The 13,216-nt window shown below is 44.5% G+C and overlaps 2 protein-coding genes and 1 long non-coding RNA gene across 4 annotated transcripts; 2 read left to right on the plus strand and 1 right to left on the minus strand.

The window, feature by feature from the left end:
- The first annotated feature begins 253 nt into the window (after window positions 1-253).
- On the plus strand, window positions 254-7,131 carry lmnb1 (lamin B1). Of its 2 annotated transcripts, XM_029169204.3 has the most exons (12): window positions 254-819; window positions 2,540-2,696; window positions 2,893-3,018; window positions 3,405-3,575; window positions 4,119-4,244; window positions 4,767-4,987; window positions 5,060-5,288; window positions 5,369-5,473; window positions 5,555-5,674; window positions 5,766-5,876; window positions 6,301-6,361; window positions 6,695-7,131. In XM_029169204.3, the coding sequence occupies exons 1-11, from the start codon at window positions 464-466 to the stop codon at window positions 6,340-6,342; spliced, it is 1,764 nt and encodes a 587-aa protein (XP_029025037.1). In that variant the 5' UTR covers window positions 254-463; the 3' UTR covers window positions 6,343-6,361; window positions 6,695-7,131. The 2 variants fall into 2 exon arrangements, with proteins under 2 accessions (XP_029025037.1, XP_029025036.1); XM_029169203.3 differs by having other exon boundaries at window positions 6,301-7,131.
- Window positions 6,585-8,538, minus strand: LOC129604925 (uncharacterized). Its single transcript, XR_008696273.1, has 2 exons — window positions 8,399-8,538; window positions 6,585-7,802 (listed from the first exon to the last, which is right to left on the minus strand). It is a non-coding gene; the product is annotated as an uncharacterized LOC129604925 (long non-coding RNA).
- Window positions 8,322-12,616, plus strand: derl2 (derlin 2). The gene is made up of 7 exons (XM_029169297.3): window positions 8,322-8,482; window positions 10,392-10,457; window positions 11,192-11,265; window positions 11,393-11,486; window positions 11,576-11,771; window positions 11,950-12,040; window positions 12,133-12,616. The coding sequence occupies exons 1-7, from the start codon at window positions 8,390-8,392 to the stop codon at window positions 12,236-12,238; spliced, it is 720 nt and encodes a 239-aa protein (XP_029025130.1). The 5' UTR covers window positions 8,322-8,389; the 3' UTR covers window positions 12,239-12,616.
- Window positions 12,617-13,216: the final 600 nt, after the last annotated feature.

Genomic DNA, 13,216 nt, shown 5'->3' on the forward strand with positions numbered 1-13,216 from the left:
CCTCCACTTTTTATTATTTCTATTGTCAAGTTTATGTTCTCTTTCTTTTTTAAATATTTATGCTTTTATTCAGCATGTATTTATTTATTATATTATTGCATACTTATACTTTGTTTTAACAGGTGCGCTTTCTTTTATTTAATTCTGCTCTATACACGGGTAGGTTTCGGCACGCGCCGATGAGATTAACAAGCGAACCCGAAACTCAAACTTGAAACGACGCTTGGCGGCGAGCAACGCCATTGGCTGAAGACACAACGTAACGCTTACAACGAGCCGCCATATTAGGAAGCCAAGCCCCTCGTTCATTCGGTCAAGAAAAGAGTGAAAACACTTCCAGGACAAATTTTCCAAGCGCCGCTTAATCCGCTGTTTGAATTGAGCATTCGAGTACTTAGCACCGGCGCTACCCTGGTGTGTTTGCCCTCCACCTTTATTCGGCTCTTTTAGTCACTCTTCTACAATGGCGACCGCGGCAGCTACTCCGATCGGCCAAAGAAGCACGTGCGGCGGCGGAACGCCGATGAGCCCGACCAGAATCACCAGGCTGCAGGAGAAGCAGCAACTCCGGGACCTCAACGACCGCCTGGCCGTTTACATCGACAAAGTCCGGAGTTTGGAGTCTGAAAATGAAGTCCTGCACCTGCAGATCAGCGAGAAGGAGGACGTGAGGAGCCGGGAGGTGACCGGCTTGAAAGCCCTGTATGAGACCGAGCTGGCCGACGCCAGGAGGAGTCTGGATGACTCGTCCAAGGAGCGGGCCTGGCTGCAGATCGAGCTGGGGAAGCTGAAGAGCGAGCACGAGCAGCTGCTGCAGAAGTGAGTCGGGCCCGTTTAGAGGCTCACTTTGATTTTCGAGCCACTTTTGCAACAGCGCGCACGTAACGTTGGTGAGGGGAGGGAGGGGAGGCTCGATTGAATGGGTCTGTCCTCGCTGACGGTTGCATGGTGCCTTCACGGACTATGGGAACCCACGGTTCCAATTTATTCATTGGTACAAACCGTGCAGTTTGGGGACAATGCACAGTGGAAAAGTCGTCGTTTGTGGGTTTTTTTCTCAATAGCCAATTGTATTTATTATATTTAATTATGATAATCGGATATAACAGAAGTCTGTGTGTATTTCTCCAAATCCTGAGCTTAGCAGCAACTGTGATTCGCAGCTGTTGGCCTATAGCCTTCCACTGCATCTACACACGTGCTGTTTGTTGTCAGGAGAAGAACGGCAGCTTGTGTTTGAAAATGGTCTGTGGGACAGCGATGTGGTGGTCAGACAGACAGACAGACAGACAGACAGACACATGTGGTGGGGGACATGCTTGAGTCCAACTGTGGATCACGTGAAGGGAATCAGACTGGGCTCAATGACTGAACGGAGACAGACAGAATCGGATCTGCAAGTTGATTTCACTGCAACGAAGCAGCTGTTATTGTATTATAGGAAGCCGAACTGGAAGTTCTAACAGAGACTCCATTGCCCACCACACTGTTCGGGGCTCCGTTGACCTCTAGGTCTCAGCCAGTGTTGCTCTTTACACGTGGCGTCGCCCACAGCCATTCACTTCTCAGTGTGAAGAAAATAAGAACTCCTACTTCAGATCTGAGGAGCCTAAATATGTTTTTAATTGGCAACATTTTCCCCTGCTGTTTGTTTGGCTGCCTCCAACTTGTACGACTACCGGCACATGAAGGTGCTGTGCGTTGATGTCCTCCTGTCTCTGCTACAGTTCTCTCCCATTTTAGACCTTTCAAAAAATGTAGTGATTATAAAATAAGACTTCAGCTTCACTTATACTTGAACCAGTTTCCCATTTGTGCAAATCAAATGACATCATCAATCAACCTTTCCAAGTCAATGTTAAAAAAAGGGTATAAAAATGTCACATGAAAAGGTTTGTACATATTTATTACTATCACATAGTGTAACATGCTGACTGTGCTTTGATGGAAGTGTCATAAGACTATTAATAATTTAAAGTGTGCTGACACTAACAACCCGGGGAGGAAGCGCCATTCAGCATCCAGGAGACGATGCTACGCTGCAAACTAGTCAATTCAGTTTACTGTAAAGACTGGTTCCCATAAAGCCTTTAAACCTTGAATATCTGGACGGTTTTCCTGAAATGATGTTTTAAAGCGGGTCACTGAGGTGACTGTCAGGGCACATGTGGTTTGCTTCAGAATGCTCCGCTCGCCCCTGGTAAACCGTGAAAGCAGACCTATCGCTCCACATTCCACTCATGCCTGTCCTGCTTAGGCGCTGGTGGGAAGCTGAGCCCACACACACCACAGCAGCTTTGGTGTCAGCAGGACTGGTGCAGTGTTGTCCCATCGGACCCATGTGTTTATCTAGTGTAATGCCCCTCACATACAGTGACTAAAGACTGTTATTCTCTGGGTGTGACTGCCTCTAGCTTCAGAGTCACGCTGTCTGACGTCTGCAAGCTTTGACCCGTGTCAGGATTTACGGCCATAACTCTAGTCTCCTTGTTTGTACATCGCTGGCTGTCACTCATGTTATCCCCCTGTGCCTTTTCAGCTACAATAAGAGGGACTCTGAGGCAGCAGCAGCCCAGGCCCGGCTTAGGGACTTGGAGGCTCAGCTGAACTCCAAAGAGGCCATGCTCACTACGGCGCTGTCTGAGAAGAGGAGCCTGGAGGCGGCCATGGCTGAGCTGCAGGAACAGCTGCAGGAGGTAGAGCTGCAGACACTTGAACCCCTCACACTATTACTGCAGTGATCCAGAAATCTGGGGTTGAATTTAAAACCTTCTTTGTAAATGTGGGCGGTTGTTGAAGGTTCTTTATTGAGGGTCAACGGTCTCCACTTGATCCCTCCTAACTGCAGCATTGTTTGGAAATGATTCATTGATCTAGATCTTGTTTTGCCAGCTGGACTCAAGCCTCGCTCAGGCCAAGAAGCACCTTGCTGATGAGATGCTCCTACGCATCGACTTGGGGAACCGTTGCCAGAGTCTGACGGAGGAAATGGACTTTAGGAAGAGCATGCATGAGGAAGTAAGTAAAATAAATTCAGTGTTCTGCTGGAGAACGATTGAGGGCGCAGAAAACAGAGTTCTTGTTTGGATCCAAAGGTAGTTTTCCTTTTTCCCACACAATGAGCCACTCCACTTTGAACTAGAAGAACTGGCTTAAAGCTGCTGCTGAACAGTGAGGACTGAGCTTTTACCCTCTAGCCATTAATAAAGTGAAAATGGAAATAGATGCTTTTACTGAACCTCGTAAAGCTGCTGCAGTCCACACACAACACACGGAAGCCTTCTGCTGGTGCACATGCTCCAATATGACCAGTAGCGTTACAGTCTTAGATTGGCCCCGTTATGGTGACGGTTCTGTTCCAGGAACGGTCTCCGGCAAAGTGCTGATTGTCTTGAGAATTTCAGGAAGTGAAGGAGGCTCGGCAGAGGTACGAGAGCCGGCTGGTGGAGGTGGACTCCGGCCGGAAGGAGGAGTACGAGTGTAAACTGACCCAGGCGCTGGTGGACATGAGGGCTCAGAACGAGGAGCAAATCAATATCTACAAGGACAACATGGAGAGCACCTACATGGCAAAGGTATGAAAGGCACACGGCCAGAGTTTAAAATTAAATTGCATTACAATCAAATTAAATCACTGATCTAAGTGATTTACATCAGGAGGAAGAGGAGAAAGAAAACCTTTGTCAATCAGCTGATAATTGCTAAAACCATCTGACAGTTGGAATCAAAGGTTTCCGTTTTTCAAATAGTAATAATTATAATTGTCCGTTCTGGCCATGTGCATGTAGAGAATAGAGCTTCAGGGAAATGAGCCACACAGTTAGTCTCCATCTGCTACATTTAGAGTGTTTTCTAGCTCCAGTTGGAGCAGAGCTGCATCTGTAAGATGAACATGGCTCCTACTAAAAGCTAGTGAATGCATTTACAGCTGATGGTGAAGGTTGTTCAAAGTCCTGCCTGAATATCAGGCGTCCACAGTCTAAAAGCCACCAAACACTGATAACTTCCTGCTTGTCAGGAAGTGACTGATGCTGCTTAGTTCCTCTTTGAGAGTGAGGGGTTGAAGGAAGCTGTGCTGTTGTTGCTGCATCTTGAACTTGTTGTGACTTTACTTTCAGCTCGAGGACCTACGCAGCTTGTCTGACATGAACGGAGCATCAGCCAACGCGGCCCGAGAGGAGCTCAGAGAATCCTCCCAGAGGATCGAGAGTCTCACTGTCCAGCTGTCTGCTTTGCAAAAGGAGGTTAGTGTTTTAACTTAACATTAATAATCTTGTATTTATAGCAGAATTCGACTTGGTCTAAGCAGCCATGTTGTTTTAAAAAAAAAAAGGTGTTCCTGCTAAATCTTTTGCCTTCAAATTTGTTGTGAACACAAATGTTGTGATGGATGTAGATGGAACATCACAGTAAAATGATCCAATCAGTTTGAGCTGGGTTTAGCTTAGAAAAGCTGCTTCAGTGGAAGTAACTTCAGGTAGCAGACCGTTAGTACAGGAAGTAGTTTCTCTTCACACTGATCTGAACCCCTGGTGTGTCTGTCTGTCTGTCTGTCGTCTCTGTTTTGGTTTTTATGTCTAAATCTAAATATCGTCTGCTTCCTGATTCATTATTAGATCGCCTTAAGTTTTTTGTAAACAACTAAACAACCTTCATGTCATGGCAATAGACGAGAAGCCTCCACAGCCTCAGTCACTCAGTATTAACATGTTTAATAAAAGGGAACCTGAATTGCTCAAACTTACTCAAGACTCTCGTATCTTCAGAGTCGTGGTTGGCATGATCGTATATCCGACCTCGAAGCTGCGCTGATGCAGGAGAAAGACAACAGTCGCAGGATTCTGACAGAGAAGGACCGAGAGATCGCTGAAATCCAGGCCAAGATGCAGGAACAGCTGAACGAATATGAACAGCTGCTAGACGTGAAGCTGGCCCTGGACATGGAGATCAATGCCTACCGGAAACTCCTGGAGGGAGAGGAAGAAAGGTGAGGACACACGGGCTGTGGAGGCCGCTCAAGCGTCTGTATCTTGATAATAAACTGTGTTCCCTCCCCCAGACTGAAGCTGTCTCCGAGCCCTTCATCTCGCGTGACGGTGTCTAGAGCCTCATCCAGCAGCCGCAGCGTGCGGACCACTCAGGGGAAGAGGAAGCGGATTGATGTGGAGGAGCAGGAAGCCAGCAGCTCGGTGTCCATCTCCCACTCCGCCTCGGCGACGGGACCCGTTAGCATCGATGAGGTCGACACCGACGGCAAATTCATTTCCCTTCATAACAGCGGCGATGAGGTAACGGGTCGTGTTCCGTCAGATGCTGGTCCAGACCAAGTGGAACCTTTGCTTATTATGCCCATTTGTGTCTGTTCCAGGACCAGGCCATGGGTGGTTATGAGATTATTAAGACGATTGGAAGTTCTACAGCTGCCTACAAGTTCACACCCAAATACGTCCTGAAGGCCGGACATAAAGTCACGGTGAGGGTTCATGCAGGGAGATCAGCGCCATAGACGTGACACCCAGTAAAAGCTCATGTTCCTGTTTGTGGACTTGTGCAGGTGTGGGCGTCTGATGCTGGAGTGAGCTCTAAACCTCCCACGGATCTGGTTTGGAAGAATCATCCATCCTGGGGTTCAGGGAAAGATGTCCACATAGTGCTGAGCAACCCTCAGGGGGAGGTGAGGGTTTGAGCCCTTTCAGCCCGCAGGCTGAACACTGAGCAGATGCACGATCACTTCACTGAGGTTTGTGTGTGTTTGTGTGTGACAGGAGGTGGCAAAGAGAACCACAACATACACAACTGGGGTGGAGGCAGAGCGATGTGATGATGACGATGAGGATGATGACAGAGCTATTGAGGAAGACCTATTTCACCAGCAGGTAAATAACCACGCTGATATTTTAGGTCCATCTCCTCTATTAGTAAAGCATTTTTTAATATTCATATAATTATCAAAATACGTTTGTTTTTCTCCAATTCAACGAAAGGAAAATTATTCCCATGTCTTAAAATGACTATGAAGGTTCTAGCATTCATTGCATTTCATGCAGTCACTTCCTTATCATGGAAGTTCAGGGTGTTTACAGGACTGAATGACTCTCAGGACTATTTACTTACCCTCAAAACTTCCCATCTGTGGACACACGGGTGTAAAATAATTGGACTAGCACGTTCTCAACCAGTTGTGGTACTCTACTTCTGTGTACTGTGGACACAGAAGTAGAGGTTTGTAAAACTAACTGAGCGTCAGCTGTTCGTGGCACGTAAAGGAAAATCCAACTCACTTAAAGCATTTGTGTGCAGGGAGAAGCTCCCGCTGCCAAGAGAGGCTGCTCCATCATGTGATCCTCCTCCACCAGACCAAGTTAGTCTGCTCACAACTATTTTTCTACAACTATCTTTTGTAGTGGATTTCAATAAAATGGATTTTATTTTGTCTTGTTTCTCATAAAAATACAAAACATATTTTTGACATGTGAACGAGGTTTGTTTTTGTAGATCCTAATACTCTTTGGTTTTATCATGTGACAAGTAGCTGAACCCAAGGACAGACTCTGTTGTTAAGAAGCCATGAGACATGTGTGAAGTTTTAATGTTTGTTTCTTTTTCTTTTTTTTTTTTTTGATGATAAAGTTATTTTAAAAACAGATGTCAGTAATGGTAATGGGCTGATTTTGGTCTGTTTTCTTGTTTTTAGATCCTTAATGTTGGATTTGGTAAAAGAAAATGTAAAAGCATGTGAACTTAAAGCTCCTGAATGAAAACATGTTAAATGACATTTTTCAGTATGATGATAGACAAAAAATGATTGTATTCCTAAGAAAGATCAAGTGAATGTTTCAGTGAGTTCCTTTAGGGCCTGTGTGGAATTAGAGTCAGGCTTTGACTTAAAGTGATGCGAGTTCACTACAGAACATGGAATTTCAGTCTAAGGCCTGTTTCCTTGTACATAAAAACTCGTTTCGTCAGAACAATTGGCAAGTGTGACAAACTTCCACAAACAAGGGCTTTAGACGCTGCACCTATATTTACCAAGTATTGGTCTTATCCTAATGTTTTATATTTGCTGTGTGTTTGGTGTCTGTGCATGCTCTAGCTGTAATCTTTATAGTTGAGATTAAATGTTTTCTTATACTTGTTCTGTGTTGTTCATGAACTCTAGTACCAGACATTCCCAGTACAAAATAGGACTAATACATATAGAAGAAACTGAATTTTCTGCTTATTCTACAACATATTTACTGCATAGGCTGAGCTGTAAATAATTTTACAGTTCTTTTAGCTGAAATTATATCACTTGAAACTCTGCTCAGACTCTACATTGACAATGTAAAAACATTTGTATTTTAAAAATGTCATTTTGCTGTTTCTCCAAATTGTGGTGAACACCCTGTTGTTTTTAAATAAAAATATTAAAGGACAAAGGTTTAATTGACCATATTGAGAGGAAAAAGTAGAACTTCAGCTGCTTTACTTTTATTTTCAATGAAAATCACCCAATAGATTGTATTTGGCAGAAGTATGTGAACCTACAGAATTGAGGGAAATCAGGATTTTCATTCAAATGACAACCGGGTGTGAATCAGCACTTCTCTCTTTTTAAGAGGAGAAACTCTGATGTTCATGGTAAAAGTTTTAACAGAGCAGTTTTGTGACACAGGTTAATTTAAGAAGGCTATTCAAAAACAATGACTTCTCCCCAGGGAGCGTTGACAAGGTGGATGAAGAGCCTGCTGCACTGGGAGTAAGGTCCTAAACCTTGTAAAGTGCCTTTAGATGATTCTTCAGGGTTTTCTTGTGGTGCCCTAGAAATAAAACTGAATTAAAATCCCCTTGTGTGGGTTTTCCCAGATTCATGGCGTCAGTCTGACTATAGGTGTGCGCGAGCAGCTGTCTGCCTCTGTAACCGTGATGGATCGCACACCTGTGAACCCGCCCCTCGCCTGATTGACAGCTGAGCAGCCGTCTGCGTCTGTCCCCGTAACGGAGTGGACACCTGTCAACCCGCCCCTCGCCTGATTGACAGTTAAGACTGACTCAAAGAGTATAAGGAGCAAACCAAGAGAAAGTGGTACTTAAAAGCTAATACTAAGCTAGAAAGTGGCCCTACATCATCTATTAATAGTTGCATTTATAGCCTGATTCTTAAACCTGACCTAATGTATCACTGTAGTCTTAGAGATCAATCTGTAACCTAATTCATTTTATTTTGTCGTTTATAAATCCAAATTCAACGTTATTCTCCTCATTCCGGCCTCTATAGTCGACGGGACCGTGAGAAAGCAACATTTGGTTTACGTTACGTAATTTGTCCCACGTGCCTGAACGCAACGCGCTTCGCTTTGTAAAATGACGTGTCCAGGAAAAGCAGGAAGCTGCCAGTGTGTTCAAAATGGCTTACCAGACGCTGCAGCAGGAGTACCTGCAGATCCCCGTGGTCACCCGCGCGTACACGACCGCGTGTGTCCTCACAACCGCTGCGGTGGTGAGTGTTCCTCCGGTGCACGGGAACCGTGGGCTCGGTGCCGCCACACGGAGCACCTGCTCGTTGCTAGCTCGGTGTTTTAGCTCAAGGAGCCGTTAGATGGACGGACGCTACGCGCGTGAGTCCGGTGGTTCCGGTTCTTGGCGTCCCTTAGTTTATCCACGGAGGGTCCAAAGTTAGTGGCGAGCGGAGCCCTGTTGTTGTAACCAGGGAACCACACGTGTGGACGCGTTGAGTTGGACGTGGCTGTGTGGCCTTCACGGACTGTGGTGCCTTCATGCTAACGCCAACTTTATGCTGGTCCACAATAACAGACACTAAACGGTCAGACACGGACACTTACACGGTGGTTCGGTACTCGGTACTTGATGGATTGATTGTTCCTAGTTTAGTTCTGTATTGTTGAATGGATTCATAACATTTTAGAGAAGACATCTGAAAATCCAGATGAAGTTGACTGTGTTTACCAAACTGAAGATTTAGGAGTTCAAGTATAAGTTGTTTAGATCTTGTTTATCAGAAAGACAAAACAGTTATTTAGATGTATTCCTAAACTCTTCACAGACACTTATGTGTTTAAAATATTTCCATTTTATGGGTCTGATGAAATCTTACTTTTTCTCATATTTGCATCAGAGAACTGGGATAATTATCTTTCAGAAATGTAACTACCTACTCAACGTTAAGCTTTTCAAACTTGTCACTATAAAACCCTAAATACTCTCCAAACCTCTAATATCCCCTTGTTTCTTAATGACAGCTCATTGTGAAGGCAGGAATGAAGGTGAATGCTTGTTCAAGCGCTAATACTTTTCCCACAATTACATGTTTAATATATACTATTAGTTAATATATTCTGTATGTCTCCATGTTCATGTCAATGGAGGTCATCACTTTCATGCAAGTACATGGATGTGTGTGATGAATGATGGACAGTGTTCAGTCATTCAGACCTTACTTTTAACGGTTTGCATTGACAGATGTTTAAAACTGAAACAGACAGTGTTGCAGCTTGTTTTTCACTTTCAGATCCGTTTTAGCTGTTGAAACGCTTGAACAAGCAGATGTTAAACACACAAATTGTTTGGACACTGATGAGTCAGAGTAGATTAGATTTTTCAGTTTTACAACTTTTTTTTTTCCCCCAGAACCTAATTGTTTTTTGTGACCCTCATTCGTTTGGATGACTATGGTTTACAGCTAAAACAACAACAATCTGCATCTCAGAAAATGAGAATATATGAAGTAGGTCATTGTTGTAGATTCTGTGTTATTGTATATATTTAGCTGATTCACTTTGCAAAGGTTTCCTGAGCCTCTGAATCGCGTCTCAAGTCATAAACGTTCTCATGCTTGTCTATTGGTCACACGTGGGCGAGCTTCATTCACACATGCAGCTGAAACAGACATTGTATGTGATGATGAAGTAGAATGTCTGTGATGTTGTGGAACTCACTGATATGATGTGAAGCAGAAATACTTTAAAGACATAATTCACGACTGTGTTGATCCAAACATAAGGCTGTGCTGTGAGGAACATCTGGGCTGAGCCCTCGCTGCCTTCAGCCTGATGTTGGGGGGGGGTTGTGGCATGTGATGCTCGTGGAAGCAGGGAGTTCATGTTTACAACCACCTTTGATTTCCTGTGTTTGGGCTGTTGAGCTGCCGTTTGGTTGCATCGGACACTAGTGTCACAGATCAGTGCCTTGTTCCTTCCTGTGCTCAGTGTTCAGGGTTCCAGTGCATGTGAAAGAGGGTTTAGACCTTCACGGCATCCACACAACACACAGAATTTTAGCTGTGTGTGAACAGAATAATCACTGTTTTATTGATTCAATAAGATGTGCGGAAACCTGTGGCTCATATGTAACATTTTTACAATTATTTTCTTTGTTGTATTTTCTTTCAGCAACTAGAGATCATCACACCGTTTCAGTTATACTTCAATCCAGATTTGATTCTAAGGAATTACCAGGTGAGTGTATATTTACATGGCACAGACCTTTAAATAGTCAAAATAAAATTCAACACAAGCTGTCATAACCAAAAGTCACTTAAAAGCTATTGAGTGATCAGAGACTTCTGCATCTGAAAAAAACAGACTGACTCAATAAAATGTCCCTCATTAGTGAATAACAAATGAGGAACAAGCCGCCGTGTGTGAGATGTGCTCAGTTCATCCATGCTGTGCTGGTTCAGACCTTTCAGTGAAGTTAGCCCCATATTTACCACATCACATTTTCTGTCAACACTGAGCGTTTTCTTGTTTGAGCTGAGGTCAGAGTTCTCTTCAGACGTTAGCATTAGCCTCCACCTGACTTCCTGACTCTAATTGAAGCTTGGCCGTCTAGCATTAGAGGTTCAGAAAGAGCCACTGTGTTCCTAAACACTGCAAACTCTGGGCTTTGATGTGTTACAGATGTTGTGTCAGAACTTTTTCACCATAACATCACGACTCAATACAAAGAAAGTGAAGACGGCTGCATCAGACTTGTGCTGGGCACAGTAATAATCAGTTAAAAATATAGCCAGTGCAGTCTGAGATGTGAACCAGGAAGTTCTGTCAAGGTCTCTGAATTTTAATCTGTGGGATCAATAAAGTTTCACTTTTTATTTAAAGTTGAAAGAAAGCTGTCTCTCTCTCTCTTTCTCTTTCTTTCTCTCGCTCTGTCTCTCTCTCACTTTTTCTTTCTTTCTCTCTCTCTTTAGGTATGGCGACTAATAACCAACTTCCTGTTTTTTGGACCAGTTGGCTTCAATTTCCTGTTCAACATGATTTTTCTGTATCCTTCTCGATTCCACTTTGTTCTGAGAAGAGCATTGTTCGTGTGGCTCAAATGAGGAGAATGGGATGTGGACCTTGGGTTCCACTGCTCTTTCTGTGTAGACCTCCTTAACCCCCGGCTCCAGGTACAGATACTGTCGTATGCTGGAGGAGGGCTCCTTCAGGGGACGCACAGCTGACTTTGTCTTCATGTTCCTGTTTGGTGGGCTCCTCATGACCGTATCCTTCCCCTGAATGAAGTGGCACGAAGGCCGTTCTGTACAAACCGAACAAACCGCTGCACATGTTTTTTTTTAATAGACCTTCAGATATTTGGCACCTTTGTGAGTCTTGTGTTTCTAGGTCAGGCCTTTACCATCATGCTCGTATACGTGTGGAGTCGACGGAACCCAAACGTTCGCATGAATTTCTTTGGCCTGTTGAACTTCCAGGCCCCTTTCCTGCCTTGGGTGTTGATGGGATTCTCTCTGCTTTTGGGCAACTCCATTATTGTTGATCTTTTAGGTACGTTACCACCATGTTTAGCTGTGCTGTGACATTTTGTTAATTCTTATTAATTTGGAAGCAATTACATTTGAAACTATTCAGAATCATGGATAATAATCTGACGTGTATCAAACTTCTACAAACTACAGGCAATCGAGTGATAGTGAGAGCGTGATGGTCTGTTTTGTCCTTGAAGGTATTGCTGTAGGTCATGTGTACTTCTTCCTGGAGGACGTGTTCCCCAACCAGCCGGGCGGTGGACGGTGGCTCAGGACCCCATCTATCATGTGAGTCTGGGTGGAACACGATACCGCCTGTGGTGTTTGCTACATGATGCATGGTTGAAGGCTGACGGCGTCCTCCCGTGTGCCTCTTCCAGAAAGATGTTGTTTGACACGCCAGAGGAAGACGCCAACTACAACCCCCTACCCGAGGAGCGCCCAGGAGGCTTTGCCTGGGGGGAGGGCCAGCGCCTCGGAGGGTAAACTACCCGGCATCGTCCGGGTGTCAGATCACTTCCAGAGACATTTTCCCACAGAGGGAGGGAACAAACATGTTCTTTATTTTTTGACATTTTTGCTTAGTTTTGGATGAACAATGCCAAACCCCAAAAACTGGTTTAAGGATGACGTCTGTTGTCTTTGTTTATGGGCTTTGCCAAGACTAATAAAAGAACCCAAGGAACTATGGACAGTGAGCCCTTGAGCTCAGGTTGTTTGCTTTGATCCCAGAGAATCATACTGAAATGTGGTGCCTTTCATATGAAAGGAAATAATAAGTAAAATATCAAAATCAGTCTGTTCAGATGGCGAGCGCTTTTTCCGTGTCACTTTTTTTAAAATAATAAATGTGTGTGGCAAAGATTCTTTGACTGGTACTGCTGTTTAAAACCATCATACAACCCAACAAGCACCTGCGGGACCACCGGAAGCTCTGAACACCTGTTACTGTGAAGGCTGAGAATGGTGGCAACTGGTGAAGGCGTCTCTGGTTTTTATGCTGGCAGCAGAAAGTGTCCTGCTCCGTGCCTCCGTTGCCTCTGTTGATCCTTTTATGCTTGATGTATGTTTTAGAAGCCATAGAACAAATAACAGGAATTACCAGTTAGTATGAGATTTATAAGGATAGTAGATGTTCTAGGCAGCTATTATCCAGGGGACATTTAAAGGACATGCAGTGACGGTTATCTGGAGGTGAGAGCCAGGGAAAACCCAGAGCATTCAAGGCCATGTGAGGGTCTGGCTGGAAAGCAGCATGATGTGGGAGTTGAATGTATGCAGGTTGTGTCTGTCCGTGCCAGCGTGTGGTTACAATCTGAGTGGGCTGTATGATCGCGTCAACACTAACCCTGCTCCAGGGTCGGGGTTAGCCCAAACTCCAGACTGCTTGCTCCTCATCATGTGTGCCTTTCAACAGAATGAATCTCAGCCACAAACTCCACACATCAGCAGGTGCCTGTGTGT

Source organism: Betta splendens, chromosome 12 (genome assembly GCF_900634795.4).
Source record: "Betta splendens chromosome 12, fBetSpl5.4, whole genome shotgun sequence".
In the NCBI taxonomy this organism is placed as follows: domain Eukaryota; kingdom Metazoa; phylum Chordata; class Actinopteri; order Anabantiformes; family Osphronemidae; genus Betta; species Betta splendens.